General features: G+C 41.2%; 1 protein-coding gene and 1 pseudogene across 2 annotated transcripts in view; both read left to right on the top strand.

Annotated features, from left to right (window-relative positions):
• The window catches only part of LOC133066544 (fatty acid desaturase 2-like protein FADS2B), a 57,570-nt pseudogene extending 50,428 nt beyond the window's left edge, over nt 1-7,142 (top strand).
• Nucleotides 7,143-13,846: 6,704 nt separating this feature from the next.
• Nucleotides 13,847-18,459, top strand: part of LOC133055949 (fatty acid desaturase 2-like protein FADS2B) — a 42,535-nt gene continuing 37,922 nt past the window's right edge. For both annotated transcript variants that reach the window (XM_061141040.1, XM_061141032.1), the window contains exon 1: nt 13,847-14,167. In XM_061141040.1, coding sequence (XP_060997023.1) covers nt 13,847-14,167 — 321 coding nt within the window. The remainder of the gene's footprint in view (nt 14,168-18,459) is intronic.

Here is an 18,459-nt window from a genome sequence, read left to right as displayed (position 1 = left end):
CAGCATCATCTTTCAGGATTTGAGTTAGCTCAACTGGGATTCCATCACCTCCACTAGCTTTGTCCATAGTGATGCTTTTTAAAGCCCCCTTTACTTCACATTCCAGATTTAAAAAATAAATAGTAATAACACTCCTAAGTGAAAGGAATTGTTAAAGCCTGCAACTCGGAACCCTTTACTCAGTCAATTGAAAAAGGCTGCACAAGGGTGACTTGGGTCTATGTCACAGTGGAACAGACCCAAATGCTGACTCACACAAACTGAATTTGTATACTGACACATGATTTTTGGGGGAAGGAATAGGCAGAGCTGAAGACATGAGAAAGTTAATGCTGCCCTAAAACACAATGTGGAGTTTTCAGCCCTAGATTTGGATTCTCTTAAAAGTTATATATCTATTCTTCACTTACATTAGCAATGATTAGCATATTATGACACCAGACCACATTCTTGTAACTGAAACGTTTCCAAGAAAATGTGGGGTAAAGCAGCTGAAGTAGTTGAGAGTTTCTTGGAAACTGAATTTCCCAATAATGCCTTTTTTTTCCCATGTGATTAATTCCCAATTGCAGTATAGTAATCCCTCAGCGTCTGAGGAGGATTAGTCCCTAGACCCACCTCAGTTACCGAAATCCAAAGATATTCAGGCTCCATAGTCATCTATCCAGTATGTGGTTCCTCAACTGTGGATTCAGGCAAGCACTAATCTTGTAGTACTGTTTACTTAAAAATATCCACATTTAAGTGGACCTGCATGTTTCTCAAAGGACAATTGCATTCTGCCTGATCACTAAGTCCTTCAAACTGCAATCCAGCTGGACATCATAATTCTTACCGAAGATAGTAGGAGCCCAGTTTTTTAAAAAGTTATTTTATGACTAGAGATTTTCCCCACATCAAAAGCACTTTAAACTGAATCACCCCGTTCACCTCGCGATGCATCCCTCCCTCATCACTCGCGTCCCTGCTCATAGCAGCTGCAGGGGCTCCGCTGCTGAGGGCTCACGGTGGGCCTCCCTGCTGGCTCAGACAGCAACGTGCCCGCCTGCATTGTGGGAGACCCGGGCTCCATCCCTGGGTGGGGGAGATCCCCCGGAGAAGGAAACGGCAACCTGCTCCAGTATTCTTGCCTGGAAAATTCCACGGATGCAGGAGCTGGTGGGCTACAGTCCACGGGGTCGCATAGAGTCAGGCACGACTGAGCGACTTCACTCACTCTACATGCATTACCTTATTTGATGTAATCAAAAATGCACAACCAGGCAATGTAGATAGTATCAATTTCGTTTTTCTGGTAAGAGAACTAAAGTTCAGAGGAATGAAATCACTTACTCAAGAGCAAATAAGGGCCAGTGGCAGTGCCAAATCACAACTCGTCCCCAGTTCTATCTGATGACAACAGCCAAGCTCTTAATCACATTGCATATATGCTTAAGTTGTTGTTGCTTTAGTCGCCAAGTCATGTCTGACTCTTTTGTGACGCCATGGACTGTAGCCTGCCAGGCTCCTCTGCTCTGGGGGTTTCACAGGCAAGAATACTGGAGTCGGTTGCCAGTTCTTTGTCCAGGGGATCTTCCTGACCCAGGAATCAAACCCAGATCTCCTGCATTGGCAGATGGAATCTTGACCACTGAACCAGCAGGGAAGCCTGACCTTCAGTTATCTAGGATCTTCTGAGCCTTGCACCAATGCCTTCAGAAAATACTGGGGACACTGCTCTGGTACAGTAGGCTGCAAGACAGGGACTGTGACTGATTACCTAGTGTGCCATCTTTAGATATTAAAAGTCTACAAAGATGAAAAACAAATAACCACCACTTTATTGAATTTTTTGAGTTACTGCCATTTCCTCTAATGCTCAGCCAGATCTGCAAGTGGGTATGCAAGCCCAGTGACTGGAACTGAAACTCCCCAAGGAGTGATCACATCTTCCTTTTATTCTCTTAAAGGTTTCTTGAGGGTCCGTGGATGGCATATGTTACCCAGATGAGCCACATACCAATGAAAATGAGCAACGAGGAGAACCAGGACTGGTTCAGCACTCAGGTAATAATGCAGTTCTTGGGAAAGCATCCACCAAAGCATCCTGATTGCCATCTGCTTACCTCAAATAATATTTATTAGAGGCTTGCCAGGGGCCAGGCACTGTCAACTCTTTTGCATGTAGCTACATGTAGCTATGTGCTCAGAGTATTCCCACTGTAAAAATGATGAAATTGAGGTAGAATAAGTTATATAACTTGTGTAAGATCACACAGCTAATTGGTAGAAGCAGGTTTTAGTTATTTATTTGGCCACACTGTGTGGCATGCAGGGTGTTAGTTCTCCTACCAGGAATCAAACCTGTGTTTAGTACACAGCCTTAACCTGTGGACCAGCGGGAGTTCCCTACAAGCAGGTTTTAAACCTCCGCAGTTTGATTTCAGAACCTTTGCTCTTCACTTCAGTTCAGTTCAGTCACTCAGTCGTGTCCAGCTCTCTGCGACCCCATGAACTGCAGCACACCAGGCCTCTCTGTCCATCACCAACTCCTGGAGTTTACCCAAACCCATGTCTGTTGAGTCAGTGATGCCATCCAACCATCTCATTCTCTGTCGTCCCCTTCTCCTCCTGCCCTCAATCTTTCCCAGCATCAGGGTCTTTTCCAATGAGTCAACTCTTCGCATCAGATGGCCAAAATATTGGAATTTCAACTTCAACGTCAGTCCTTCCAATGAACACCCAAGACTGATGTCCTTTATGATGAACTGGGTGGATCTCCTTGCAGTCCAAGGGACTCTCAAGAGTTTTTGCTCTTAACCAAGTCTTAATAAACTACAGCCAAAGGGCCAGTCTAGCCCAGTGTGTGTTTTGGTAGTGTATAGGTGCTGGGGCCCAGAGAGGAGACTGCCTTCTCTGCAAGCATGCTGTTAACGATTAAAAGATTGGTGACCCATGTGAATACAACTGCCTCCTAAGCCTAACACTGGCTGTGCCATGATTAAGTGGAGAATCCAGGCATCATACTGCTTCCTCCTCCATGCCCAGTTCCATATTCAGTGGACATTCCACACGGTAGTGCTTCTCAATCTTTTTGGTCAAGAAACTACTCTTAAAACTTATTGAGAACATCAAAGAGCTTTCATTTGTGGAAGTTATATCCACTGATACTTACTGTATTTGAAACTGAATCTGAGAGTTTTAAAATATCTATTAATTTTAAAATAACAAGATAAAGCCAATAAAGGTTAACATCAGAGTGATGACATCATCCCATGTTTAATAGCCTCTGGTAAAACCCATGCTATAAGCATGTATGAATGAGAATGAAAAAGGCAAATACTGTTTCAGAAGTATTATGGGGATCATTTTCACCTTGAAGATCCCCTGAAAGTGTCCTAGGGAACCCCAAGGTTCTCTAAAGTATACTTCGAGGAACCGTGACTTAGAATAACTGCAAAAATAACATCCAAAATGGCAACAACCCTAACAAGGATTAAATCTTAGAAAGGCACTGAATAAAATCACATTCATAAGCATTCTAAGTAGTCTGGAGAATCCTATGAACTTCTCAGTCTGTCTTTGAATAAAATAAAATACATGAGATTAAAAAGGAAGCTACTTGTATATATTAATAAATGTATTTCTATGCACAAAACCCTTGATTAAAGCCCTTGTATGCTTTATTCCTCACTTAGAAGTCCTTTAAGTCTATTCTGTGGTAATAACATTCAAACTCCTATAATTTCTACCAGAGTCCTACAATTCCACTTCCATCTGCCAAACTCCTTACTCATGACAGCTTAGTCTTCTGATTTTGAGGGCAAATAGTGACTTAGTCCTCTCAAATCCTATTTACTTCTTCATATCTATTGCCTTATCTATACTTCTTAGCAAAATGCCTTATTTCCTTTATAATTGTCAGGTCCCTGAGACCTGGGACTTATTTCTATCCCTCATGGTTTGTTACACAAAATGCTTACTCCATCAGCACTTGCTGAATGATGGATGGATAACAGAGTAATTAAATCCTTTGTTTGTCATGGGTTCATTTACATCTAATGTAAGCTTTTTCTTTGCAGGTCTTGGCCACCTGTAATGTTGAACAGTCCTTTTTCAACGACTGGTTCACTGGGCACTTGAACTTCCAAATTGAGCACCAGTTAGTAAGAGAAATAGTTCATGATAAAGGGCAAGGGCTGTTACTAGTAACTGCCCTCCATATAGTCCAGAGCGGAGCAGTAGACTCGCAATCTTAAGGGAAAAAAATGAACCAGGATTCTCTAAAGGATTAACAACAATGTTAAGGAAAGGAAGAAAGAAATGAAGGAAGTGTCACAATTGCGAGTACATGGAGTGAAATCTTGGAAAAGTATCAGTGACTCAGTTTCCAGAATCCGATGGGCTTAGGAATCTCTTTGCATTTGCTTTCTTGGCAAAACTTAAGAGAAATCAGGAGACTTGGGTAACCAACTTATGTTCAAACTTAACTATGCTATAATTCAAATATTTACTTATCTGTGTCTTTAGAGCCAAGGTTACAAAATAAATGAAGTGGAGTCCCTGCTGCAATTTCTAAATGGTATTTGGAAATCCTTTACCCATGGGCCAGTTACACAGAGGAAATGGGTAGTTCACGCCTTGATGCAAGTTAAAACATTGAGAGTCAGTTTCTCCAGAGTATCAGGGGAGAGGCTTTGCACATTCTCTTTGTCTAAGCCATGTGAGTCTATGATAGTCAAAGAAGGAACAAGACCTTATTTGTCCAAGGAATTGTTTTCATTCTATTTGTCATATTAGGGCTCGACAATTTCAGCAAAAATTTACTCCTCATAGTTTTGTTAAAGGAGAGGTTTACATCCAAGACTGTCATCTGGCTGACTAATGAAAACTTGGGATTAGAAATCCATCTCTCCTCACTTCTTATTCCTTTCTTGGGACTGTTAGCTCTTTACCATGACTTAATATACATTCATCTATTCTTGCTAAGGAAGTTAGAAAGACAGAATCTAAGACAGAGATTAGTAGGGGCAAGGTGGGAGATTGAGTATCTCCAGATCTCTGGGTAGTTCTAAATGGTAGAAAGTTCTAAATGGTACACTTTCATTTGATCAGGCCAAAAATCAACAGTTGATGGAGCTAAAACATATTCTCTTAATTCTTCCTAAACACCTGCCACCCACAAGGCTTGTAGAGGGTTAAGAGCTGACTCATTTGAAAAGACCCTGATGTTGGGAAAGATTGAAGGCAAGAGGAAAAGGGGACAGTAGAGGATGAGATGGTTAGATGGCATCACCGATTCAATGACATGAGTTTGGGTAAACTCTGGGAGTTGGTGATGCACAGGGAGGCCGGGCGTGCTGCTGTTCATGGGGTCAGAAAGACTCAGACATGACTGAGCGACTGAACTGAACTGAACTGAAGGGATAAGATGAGTCTGCCAGCAAGTCTTTTAACTTCCCAGAACAAAAGTATTGTGCAAGGTCAAGGTTGGGTCTGCGTGGCTGATCCCATTTTATTTTGTTAAAGGGGAAAGGGAGCTTTGGGTTTCTCTTTAGGTCTGAAAAGTTTTATATATCCTCTTTTTCCCTAGTCTGTTTCCCACAATGCCACGCCATAATTACCACAAGGTGGCACCTCTGGTGAAGTCACTGTGTGCCAAGCATGGACTGCCATATGTGAATAAGCCCATGTTGAAGGCATTTGGAGATACTCTCAGGTAATAACAGTCCCCCAACCCACAGCTCTCATTTCCCTTCACTGCTGGTCCCCAGACTCTTCACTGCTTTATAAATCATACAGTCAATAGCTATTTATTAAGGAACATTCATGTGCCCAGCATGGACAGGAGGCTCTATAAGGAACAACACTAACAGAGAAATGATAACAGTCATTCCTACCATTTACCTGCTGCCTTCTAGGTACTTCTTAGTGAAAATACCTTGGTGCCAAACTTAATTACAAGCTTCTTATAAACCAGGGATCTGTATTATTTGTCTTTGTATCACCCACAAAGACTTGACATGCTTTAGAACTTAACCGGTAGGAGGGACTCTCCATTCATCTGGATCAGGGTTGAAAACTAAGATGCTTGCAGGGTCTGCTGGGACAGGCAGGGGTGACTCTTCCTGTAGGTACTGAGAATCCATACTCATCCTAAAGTTTGCACAGCTCCCTAGAGAATCCTGTGCCCATCAAATTTACAGCCAAAACCTTGGCTGATTTTTTTTTATTTTCAGATTAGGAAAAAGAAAAACAGTACCTTATTAATATGAATAAATAAGCCATCAAGGCTAGACCTGGTCAGATCTGACCCCTGAGCAGTGATCCATCTTCACTTTCTACCACTGCCCTCCTCTTCTCCTGCCCTCCAGATATCTGACCTCACTTCACTTGCTACATAACTCCCTATCCCTTGCCCGTGACACATCCTTGGTCACTTTTTCTTCTACCTAGAATAATCTGCCAACCTGCCTTCCCCCTCCTGTCACCTTCTCAAGTTCCATTCCCTCTCCAAAGCTCACCTGAAAGGTCTTTTCTTCATCTCAGTCCTCCCTTGCCCCCAAGACTAAACCTGTCACATGCTTGCTTCTCTTGATGTCTGACTTTTATCACAATCATGATTAAATAGCATATTGGGTAATATGTGTCTCCCAGTGCAGACCAGGAACTCCAGGTGGACAAGACTCTCATCACTCCCATTCAGTGCTGTATCACCAGAGCCTAGAAAAATGTTTCACTTTATAAAGTAGGAGAGGTATGTGGCTACAGGATGAGTTGGTTTATAGTCATATGGTTTATCTTACAGAGATTCAGCAGAGCTTTTTCTTTTAATACTGGAGAAAAGGAAAGTGATGCTTTGGAGTACAGAAAAGCATAAAACAAAATATCAGTCTCCTCCATATAGGAAATGGGAACTCACCTTCTAAACCATAAGTCAGTGTATTTGACTCCCTCCGCCAGACAAGATAGAAAGAGGTCTTTCAGATATAGCTGTAAATGACAATGTTGTAAAGTATTAAGTAAAAGAACAAATGTTCCATGAGGTAGCTCCTTTGACCTGAGTCTCACCCGCTCATGATTTTGTCTATTCCTCTTGCAGGGCCCTGAAGAAGTCCGGAGCCCTCTGGAAGGAGGCTTGCTGCACACATCCACAAACATAAGGCAGATGTGCAGGTGCTAAAGAGAAAACCACAGGCCCCAAAAGTGTCACTTGTGCTAAAGCCCATGATACCAAACCTCTACAATACCTGACATAATTGCAGTTACAGCCTTCCCCAGAAATGTAATCTAGTCTGGAATTTTTGGTTAGGTGACGTGGTGGTAATTTGTTGTGTTTTACTCCTTCTCCATTCCTGCCCCTGGCCCAGAGAAAGAAGATATATATTTATCTATATATATCTATATATCTATATCTATATCTATATATATATACATGATAAAACCCTTGTAATTCCTCCCGCCCCAAGAAAAAATGAAGGTGTCTGTCCTCAAAATACTTTGCTGATGGCTTCCTTGCCCCTCCTTTCTTCCTAATAAAACCTTCCATTTGCACAACCCCTCAGAATTCCCTTCTGCTTACTAACTGGGATATTGCTTGATTCAGAAGTCATTGAATAAAGCCAAAGAAATCTTTAAATTTACTCAGTTGAATTTTTGTTTAATAGCTTGTTCAATAAGCTTCCCATAGGAGTACACCAAGGCCTGTTACTTTCACAATTTCCCAGATCACTGAGCATGGTGTTAGAATTCAGATGATCAATCCTGTGGATCATGTCGGCCCTCTGCTCACTGGCCACATGAATAAAAATGGCTTAATTGGGCAGACTTCCATTTAAACTAAATGACTCATGAGAGTTATGTAACAGTCCTACCTGAAATTCTTCAGTGGATTCCCATTGCCCTTGGAATAAAGTTGCAATCTGCAACCTGGTGATTGCCAGCAGACTCCCAGCACCGGCCTTCCTCCAGGAACCCTCTCCCACCTTGTGCCACTCCCTCCCTCAGCTTCAGGCCCAGGCAGCCAAAGCAGGCACAAGGGAAGAATGTCTGACCTTAATTAACACCCAAAAAATAAGTCCCCATACCACCCCCTGGGAACCAAAGCATCAGGACATGACTGGAACTTGAATGCCAGAATCATTTTAGAAGCGAAGGGTTGTCCATCCTAGAAGATCCCAGGTTGAAGCTTCAACCATATCCTATCATAAATGGACAAGTTCCAAAGCCCACTAATTGAAACCTGCTCCACCAACATTTCTGCCAACTAATACATCCTCCACAAACTCATAATGTCTGACCGAACCCCAGATCAAAGACACAGATTTGAGCCCTTGCCATGGCTCCTTGCCAGTTGGCCTCAAAATAACACTCTTCTCAAGAGCTGGTCCCATAGTATTGCTTTCTACGTGCTTCAAGCAGTGAGCCCTTTGCTTGGTAAAGATTTCAGGGAAGCCTCCCCATTAATTCAAGGCCTCCTTGAGATATAATCTGTAGTAATTACTAGAGGTATATTTTTACATCCATCTGTGTGATTCCTTAGTCTTCCGCTGTAGCCTGCAATATCCATAAGAGTAGAGACCGCCTGAGATGATAGACACACTCAAAGAAGACCTGCAGAAGGAAGGAAGGCAGGGAGGGAGCTGGAGGGGAGAAATGAAGGAGGGAAAGAAGGAAGTGTCAACTATAAATTGGCACTTGACAGCTACCTCTACAAGGAATAAATCAAGTGCTGCTGCAGCTGCTGACATGCAATACCCTCTGAAAGAAATTTAGAGTGGAGAACAGGAACGAGGCACTCTGTGCTCTTGGGAAAACTGGCAGGACAGGTATTCAGATAGTTAGATATTTTCAGGAGAAGATTTTTTCAGCCCAGTTATTACATCTGTTCATATCCAGAAAAACTCATTAATGGTGAATCTGCTCCTCATAACTAGCAGCAAATATCTGCCACAATGTGTGCATGGCTGCAGGTCCCCTCTTCACTAAAATCATATATGACACTTACCTCATCCCCTAACAAGACACTGAAATGTTTTCAGAGATAAAAGAACAAAACTGAAAGTCAGGCAGCAGTTCCTCTTTGGAGCAGTTTCTCAGAGCTATCAGAAACGCTGTCTCCCAGGCTGGAGTCCTCATTTTGCTCCAACAAAACTTAACTCACAGCTCTCATGTTGCGCCTTTCTTTCAGTCTACAGGAGGAAGGGAGGGAGGGAGGCAGGGAGGAGGCAGGAAGAAAAAGCTGTGTGTAAGTGTTGCTGTTGTTCAGTAGCTAAGCTGTGTTGAACTCTTTGTGACCCAATGAACTGCAGCACGGCAGGCTTCCCTGTCCTTCGCTGTCTCCCGGGGTTTGCTCAAACTCATGTCCATTGAGTCAGGGATGCCATCTAACCATCTCATACTCTGTCGCCCACTTCTCTTCAGTCTCTCGTAGCATCAGGGTCTTTTCCAATGAGTCAGCTCTTCAAAATAGGTGGCCAAATCCTGAAGTTTCAACTTCAGCATCAGTCCTTCCAGTGTATACTCAGGGTTGATTTCTTTTAGGATTGACTGGTTTAATCTCCATGCTATCCAAGGGACTCTTGAGAGTCTTCTCCATTACAATGGAAAAGCATCAATTCTTTGGAGCTCAGTCTTCTTAATGGTCCAAATCTCACATCTGTACATAACTACTGGAAAAACCAAAGCTTTGACTATATGGACCTTTGTTGACAAAATGCTGTAAATGTAATTCCTTCTAATTAGAGAGTAAGATGAATTTTATCAAACTTGTAAGGAGCATTTCTATATTCTAACTGAATTATTAAAATTCTTAGCAACAGTTATGAGCATCTCCTAAGCTGTAAATACTGAGTTGCACCCTTCATAAGTATTATTCCATTTAGTCCTCACACAGTTAGAAAGGGCAAGTTTTATAATTAATCTCATTTTATAAATGAAAACATGACACTTAAGGGAGGCCAAGCAACTTGCCTGATGGCACAGGTAAGTTGAGTATAGTCTCAGATGCAGGGATGTCTGACTCTGTAGTCAACATTCATTAACATTCAAGAAACCAAAAGTAAAGGGGAATTAAGTTGCATTACAAGTCATGAGCAGTGGGCACATTTGAACTAATAGTTTCCCAGGAGCTGATGGAATATGCATTAAAGTAGTTATCATTCCACCTCACTAAGAAGAGCCACCCGGGGAGGGGAAGATACAAGAAACATATGACAGGCACAGCAGCAGCATCGTAAGAATGCCTGTTAGCTAGTCTCTACTCCCCAATCCTTAAAGAGTATTATCCAACTCAGAAGAATTCACTGGGAGAGATTCAAGCAGAGATTTAACCTTTCAGAAGGGACAGACACTGCAAAAAGCATGGAAGAACAGAACAGAGAATTGGATTCGAGATTTTGGGATAACATAGCATGAATTCAACCTGGGAAAAGTTCACTTTCCCTGTGGCTTTTCTCTGACACTCTATTTCCTTGAAAGTTTCCCTCCTTTCAATAAAATCAGGTAGTAAAAAATTGCCTACATTTTCAGTCGGGCATTAGATAAGGGTGACTGATTGAATTAGAAATCAGGAATCTCAATCCTAATTTCAGCTCCTCAGTACGCTGCTATGAAATTGGCCATGTCTCTCACACATTGCCTCAATCTGTAAAATACGTGGATGCATAATATTACTTGGCTTATTTGCAACGTAGCATTGCTGGGACAACCAAATAAAGTAAGGCAATTAGAATACTTTCATAAGCCAGGAACACTCATTCAGATGCTGGTTGTTTTTAATGTAATGAGGGTTCCTCCCATCCTGGACCATCAAAATCAAGAGCAATTTCGAGGTCAAGCAGATTCACAGGACAGAAAGACACTGAACCATCTTAATGGTGAAGAGGGCACATTTCCTTCAATGAGAGGATTATGAGTCACAAGTCAGACCATGATTTCTCCTATCACAACAGGTAACACCTGGGAGTCACCTTCCACTTCTGACTTTACGCAGTCCCCTGGAACCAGCAGCCAGATCTCAAGCCAAAGGAACAGTGAGTCATGAGCTCCAGTTTTCCCAACTTCCAATTAACCATGTGAGTGCACAACGCTCTAGTGGAAATCATACCAAATCTATCACTTGTTGCTTAAACAATATACTGTAAAGGATTTTCTTGACTATTCTCCTGCTAATCATCGACCTGAAGGACACAAAATATAGATTAAACTTAACTCTACTCAGAGGAGGAATATAACCAGGTACATTTTTTTGCACACACTTATTTATGAAAATTTGCATAAAGACAGTTGTGTTGAAAGAATTTACCAGTGAACATCTATCTGTTTAGCCATAATCAAAATTTTGAAGTTACATTTTAGTAAACTTGTTTTATTTTATATATATCCATCTACCTGTCTATATATCCATTAATCTATCCTTTTTACGTGCTTCAAAGTAAATTTCCAGGGGCTTATTTTTGAAACTAAACCTCAGATTATGCAAATAACAAAGTTCATTTCTCATCTTCAATAAAGAATTGTGTAGCAGCTTCACCTTTAAGGGAGTTTTATTGGAGTTTTGCAACGTGAAGGGAATATAACATGGTTAATATTGTGCAAAATAAATTAATTCAGTGCAAACCTTCTTGTGCAAACATTTATCCTTCATTATTTATTGAGCACTTCAATATTTTTTGAGCGCTTATCATGTGTCAGACTCGGCCCAGTTAATGTGACCCAGAGACCCAGGAGCCCAGGTTCTTGAAGCTTACAATCTAGTATAAAAAATAAATAAATATATATATATATAAATGGAAGAAAATCCAAAATCATCACATCTGAAGAAAACAAAAGGGTGTTTTGAGAGTGATAAGCAGGGACTAATCAAAATAAGGAGGGTCATGGAAAAGCGACCATAAGAAGAATATGAAAGAGTCTGCAATCAGATTCGAAGGAGCAGCGAAGGAACAGTGGCATCAGCCAAGTGCAAAGGCCCTAAGGCAGGAATAAGCTTCTGTTCAAAGAACACAGCAGGAGGCCTGAATGACAGTGGAATAGTGTCCCAGTTTTTCCCTCAATGTTACTTCAACTTCATTTCTTCAGTGTATTTTGCCTTGACTTTTCAGGGTCATTCAAAAATAATTTTCTAGATAAGCAACAAGGATAAATTATAGAGCACAGGGAATTATAGCCATTATCTTGTAATAATTTTAGTGGGGTATAAACTGTAAAAATGCTGGAGCATCATGATGTACACCTGAAACTAAAAATAATATTGTGCATCAATGATACTTCAATAAAAAATAATAAAAGTATTTTCTATTATTTGTACAAGCATAGTTTTCTCTGGGAAATTCTCCCAGATTTAACTGACTAGGTAAATCTCCCTTCATGAGCTCTGTGTCCTGTGTGCCTCACTTAAACAATTTATTTCTGCCTGTGCAACCACTGAAAACTGAAAACTCCATGAGGGTAGTGACCACCCTGTATGTTGTTACCATTTTATCACCAGGCCCAGTCCAATGTTTGGCATTGACCAGGTATTCAATAATTTTTAAAGAATAATTAATCATTCTTCTCTTAACAAGCATTCCAAAACTCCTTGTAATTGCTGCCTAGAATCCAGCTGTAATCCTGATGCTCTCTGTTCCATATGGAGATTCAGTTCAGTTCAGTCACTCAGTCGTGTCTGACTCTTGCGACCCCATGAACCACAGCACACCAGGGCTCCTTGCCCATTACCAGCACCCGGTTTGTTGGCAAAGTAATGCCTCTGCTTTTTAATATGCTGTCTAGGTTGCTCATAACTTTCTTTTCAAGGAGCAAGCACCGTTTAATTTCATCTATAGTGATTTTGGAGCCCAGAAAAATAAAGCCACTGTTTACACTGTTTCCCCATCTATTTGCCATGAAGTGATGGGACCGGATGCCATGATCTTAGTTTTCTGAATGCTGAGTTTTAAGCCAACTTTTTCAATCTCCTCTTTCATGTTCATCAAGAGGCTTTTTAGTTCCTCTTCACTTTCTGCCATAAGGATGGTGTCATCTGCATGTCTGAGGTTATTGATATTTCTCCTGGCGATATTGATTCCAGCTTGTACTTCTTCCAGCCCAGAGTTTCTCATGATGTACTCTGCATATAAGTTAAATAAGCAGGGTGACAATATACAGCCTTGACATACTCCTTTTCCTATTTGGAGCCAGTCTGTTGTCCCATGGCCAGTTCTTTTGCTTCCTGACCTGCATACAGGTTTCTCAATTAGTTTAAAAAAAAAAAAAAAGGAATCTGAGAAAACCAGAATAAAAGGAAAATTTCCAATCTTAACAACAACAACAAAAGAACATTTCCCAATTCCAGGAGGCGTTCATATCCTCCCAGAGGTTTTGAAAGCTTCTGCTAATGTGTTGAATTAAAACAACTCTTCCTTTCAATGGGGGAGAGCTAATGCACCTGACCCAGCATGATGCCAGTGTAGGCAGTCAGCAGAGAAGGAGCCCAGCCCCTCCTTCCAGGGTTCAGGCCACACCATCCTCTGGGTTGTGATTGGCTCCAGCTCTCGACTAAGGGACATTTAATGATGAATAAGAACGCTGCGAAACGATCAGCCAGCAGAGAGAGAGAAGAGAGAAAGGTAGACTAATCTTCTTGGGTGCGGGGAAAAGGTAGTACGGTCTTCATCAGGACAAAAAAGACTCAGGACAGAGAAGTGAGACGCTGGGAAAGATCTCACTGTCAGCTTTGCCAAGAGTCAAGTAGGCTAAAAAGTTTTCTGTGTAGGCTTCTTACTTCATTGAATAAAAGGATAGCGAAAAGATCATTCCGTAGTTCAATCAGGTGAGAATTAGAAATTCCAGGTGTCAGGCCAGAAATTCTAAAAGTACCAGGACAATGATGTTTGAAGAAAAGCCTGAGGGCAATGGGAGCCTTATAGACGAAAACCAGCTGTACCTAGGTGTGAAGCAACAGGCAAACAGGAAGCCAGGAGCAAGTGGGAAAGCCAAGTTCTCTGCAAGGCAGGAGGCAAATGACAAGTGCTACTTGCCCAGAAAAAGCCTCAGCATGTACACCTGGCAGGAGATCCAGAGACACAATCAGGAGACTGACCAGTGGCTGGTGATCAATCGCAAGGTCTACAATGTTACTGGCTGGGCGGACAGGCATCCCGGTGGGCGCAAGGTCCTCAGCCACTACGCTGGGGAGGACTCCACGGTAAGGAACTCAAAGTCTGCCCTCTCTCTCTCTTCCAACTTCTGGGTGGCTGGAACCTTGGCCGTCTTTCCAAAAGCATTTCAAGTATGTGTTCAAGCTCCATGATCACTCATCTCCTCCCAAACCATTTTTTCAGGATTCCTATCCCGCAAAAAATTAAAAGCTAATTAAGCCTCAAGGTCTAGCTATTATTTACACTAGTTTTGGGGTGAGCTCAGGTGCTGACAGTAGATACTATGTGTATTTCAGGTTTTGGTTTTTGTTCTTGGCATTATGTTTTTTTGTTTTGTTTTGTTTTGAAATGGAGTCATTGTCTTATAAGAAGAAAGTTACAAATAGGTGAGTAAAATCTGGAAAAATTGTCTTCACTCATGTAGAAATTTCTCAGACTCCTACAACTGGAGTGCGTGAAATAGCAATTCATCTCGAGCATCAAAATGTTGAACGATGTTGAAGGCGTACAGTGACACAGACTTTTAGACTTTGTAGAGTTCTTTTTTGTCATGTAGTTCATTCAATGTGATACAGGTAATACAACCACTTTTATGGAAGAAGTAACTGAAATCAGAGTGGTTAAGTGACTGACCCAAGTTCACCCAGCAAGCAGATCTCAGATTCAAAACACTTATCTTTCTTAACTTTCAGTCTTAACCACTTTCCTTCACTGTTTTTCCTCATAACTCTCCTCCACCAAAATAGCTGAAAAAAATAGACTTTCAATGGTTGCCTAAAATACCACGCATCATGTGTGTTAAGTCGCTTCAGCTGCGTCCAACTCTTTGCGACCCTATGGACCACATCCTGCCAGGCACCTCTGTCCTTGGGATTCTCCAGGCATGAATGCTGGAGTGGGTTGCCATGCTCTTTTCCAGGGGATCTTCCTGACCCAGGGATTGAACCTGTATCTCTTACCTCTCGAGCATTGGCAGGAGTGTTCTTACCATTAGCACCACTTGGGAAGCTCAAAGATACCATAGACACATTCAAATGCATGACCTCACTTAAACCTCATCATCAGGAAAGTGAATGGTATTCCCATATTAAAGATGGAAAAAACTAATACTAAAACATGAAAATAATGTGTCTCAGAGCACACAAATAACAGTGACAAACTTTTAAATCAGATAGTTCCTTTTTTTACTATAAAGCCTTGACAGCTGATCTTAAAAATAAAATTTCCATTTAATATTGAAGAGGGAGGTTTCTCAATCTTTAAATGCATTTAGAAATCCATTCTAAAATATTCTATAAGAAAGTTGATTTTAGCCCAATTAGGAACATTTTCACCACATTATACACATGAAAAAATGCAGAATAAAAGGTGTTAAATAAACTAATTCAAGATCAGAAAATTAGCATATTATAGAGTAGAAATTTAAAGTTTTTTTTTTTTTTTTATGTTACCCTTGTTGTTTTCATGTTAGTATATAATTTTTCCAACTGGCTTCAAAGCATAGGATTAAAAATATTGATTCATGAAGCTCTGTTCTGTGTTACCCGACTGATAAAAACAGAATACAGAAGCACACAGCAAGTTTGCAAAGAAGGAAGGATTTTGTTTTTTGACACTAGCAACATCTTCTTTCCCCAATTCTCATTTACCCCCAATTTCTCAACTTCTCTGTCTGGTCAGTGTCTTCTACCATCTTTGCGTCTTGATTCTGCAGTTAGAGGAATTCCTCTCTGAGCAGACCCTTCCACATCCCCACCACTCCGGTCTGATTTGATATTTTTAAAACAAAGTTCAACCTTTTCCTGGGAAAGTGTGCATGAGCTTGTAGCCCATGATGGGAGTCTCACATGTGTCAGGAAGACCCTAGGAAGCCAGAGAGCTGAGGATAGAAGAAGCCAAGTGACAGGCATTTGTGCAAGAATCAGGGGAAAGATTAATGAAAATAAAGGGAAAAAATACTTGTTGATGTATGACAGAAAACCACAAAATTCTGTAAAGAAATTACACTTCACTTAAAAAAATAAAGTGGCAAAAAAGAGGAAAAAATACCACAGATCTCATCTCCACAACACAAAGAAAATATGGACAATGTTTTTCTAACACAAGTCACAGAATCAGCTCAGAGGATGTGTTAGAAAAACATGTACCTTCAACCACCTTGAATATAACTGGTAGATGTAGCTTGCAGCAAGCAGCTCAGCTGATGAATATGTCATTTGCTGGTGAGTTTTATCTCCCAGAAGTCAGAGAAAGACCACGATTCTGCATCCAATTCTAGTCAACAAGGAAGAATTGAACCTTATGGGAAAATATGCATAACACCTCAGGATTTGTGTCTTGAGGATGAACACCCTGAGCATGGTCAGTCATGTGCCCCACACTTTTAGAAGGCAGATCCAGAATGTTCAGAGAAAAGTCTCCAGGGGATGATGGCTACAGAAGAATGGAAGGGTGCCAGGAGAATTGGAACAACCATGGTATTCCATGGCTACTCAGAGTACGTGGAGTCTGAGTTTTGGTACACTGGTTATATAAGCCTGGGAAAGTCCCTGAAATGCTCTGGAACTCAGCTTCATCATCTACATAATGGGAACGACCTTATCCATCTAATTGGTAAATGAGACGAAAGCTTGTAAAGGGTTTAGCATAATACCAGATGCACCTTTCATTAAACCATAGCTATTGTTATTCATATCACAGCATCCATAGCCTCAGAGATTACTCACATTTCCTGTTTACCACCTGCTTAGAAGTCCTGATTGTTAGTTGCCAACTCTTTGGGAGCAGAGGAGTACGTGGTGGAGAAACGGCATGCTCTCTAGGGAAGGAGTGAAGACCATGAAGTCAGAGAACCTGAGGTCAAATGCTGTCTCTCTACAGCCTAAAAAGTGTTTGCAGGCTGTGCCCTGAAAGGCAAATGTGCACCAAATATGATCTCTGTGCACAAGCCCTGGACCATAGCTGCACCTGCCCAGAGGGGGGCATCTTTCCTTATTTATATAGAAACTCTTCGCCAAGCCTCCATCCTTCTCATGAAAAGTATATAATGATACCAAGTTGATTTTTTCTATAGGGTCACTCACTCATTCATTCATTCATGGGGTGAATCATTCTAAAAATTTTTGAGGTGTCCAGTCTAATGATTAAGAGTACAAATTTGGGAATGAAAGAGGTGTGGTTTGTATCTGGGCTGCACCACTTACCAGGAATGTCCTGAGAACCTTGCTGAAATCCTTGGAACCTCAGCTCTTTTATCTAGAAAGTGGCATAATAATACTTCTATCTTAGTATGGTTGTCAAAGTCAGTGGAGATAAAACAAAGGTTTTCTTCTTATACCTGGCACAGATGAAACACTCAAAAATGACCTCCATTATTACTTAGGTATTCTGAGATAAGTTGTCATTTTTTCCAAGGAATTTCTACTAGAGTTATAACTAACTAGTTATAACTAGTACAGTCACTCATTTGTGTCCAACTCTTTGTGATCCCATGGACTGCAGCACAACAGGCCTGCCTGTTCATCACTAACTTGCAGAGTTTACTTAAACTCATGTCCATTGAGTCAGTGATGCCATTCAACCACCTCATCCTCTGTTGTCCTCTTCTCCTCCCAGCTACAAACTTTCCTAACATCAGGGTCTTATCAAATGGGTCACTTCTTTGCATTAGGTGGCAAAAGCATTGGAGATTCAGCTTCAACATAGTCCTTCCAATGAGTATCCAGGACTGATTTCCTTTAGGATGGGCTGCTTGGATCTCCTTGCAGTCCAGGGAACTCTAAAGAGTCTTCTCCAACACCATATTTCAAAAGCATCAATTCTTCAGCACTCAGCTTTCTTTATAGTCCAACTCTCACATCCATACATGAATACTGGGAAAAAACCATAGCCTTGAGTAAACGGACCTTCATTGGCAAAGTAACGTCTCTGTTTTTAATATGCTATCTAGGTTGGTCATAACTTTTCTCCCAAGGAGTAAGTGTCTTTTAATTTTATGGCTGCTGTCACCATCTGCAGTGATTTTGGAGCCCAGAAAAATAAAGTCAGCCACTGTTTCCAATGTTTCTCCATCTATTTGCCATGAACTGATGGGACCAGATGCCATGATCTTCGTTTTCTGAATGTTGCGCTTTAAGCCAACTTTTTCACTCTCCTCTTTCACTTTCATCAGGAGGCTGTTTAGTTCTTCTTCACTATCTGCCATAAGGGTGGTGTTATCTGCATATCTGATGTTATTGATATTTCTCTCAGCAATCTCGATTCCAGCTTGCACTTTATCCAGCCCACCGTTTCTCCTGATGTACTCTGCATATGTTAAATAAACAGGGTGATGATATAC

Source organism: Dama dama, chromosome 1, assembly GCF_033118175.1.
Source record: "Dama dama isolate Ldn47 chromosome 1, ASM3311817v1, whole genome shotgun sequence".
NCBI classification, from domain to species: domain Eukaryota; kingdom Metazoa; phylum Chordata; class Mammalia; order Artiodactyla; family Cervidae; genus Dama; species Dama dama.
Note: the sequence above shows the minus strand (reverse complement) of the source record. Positions and strands in the feature narration are given on the sequence as shown.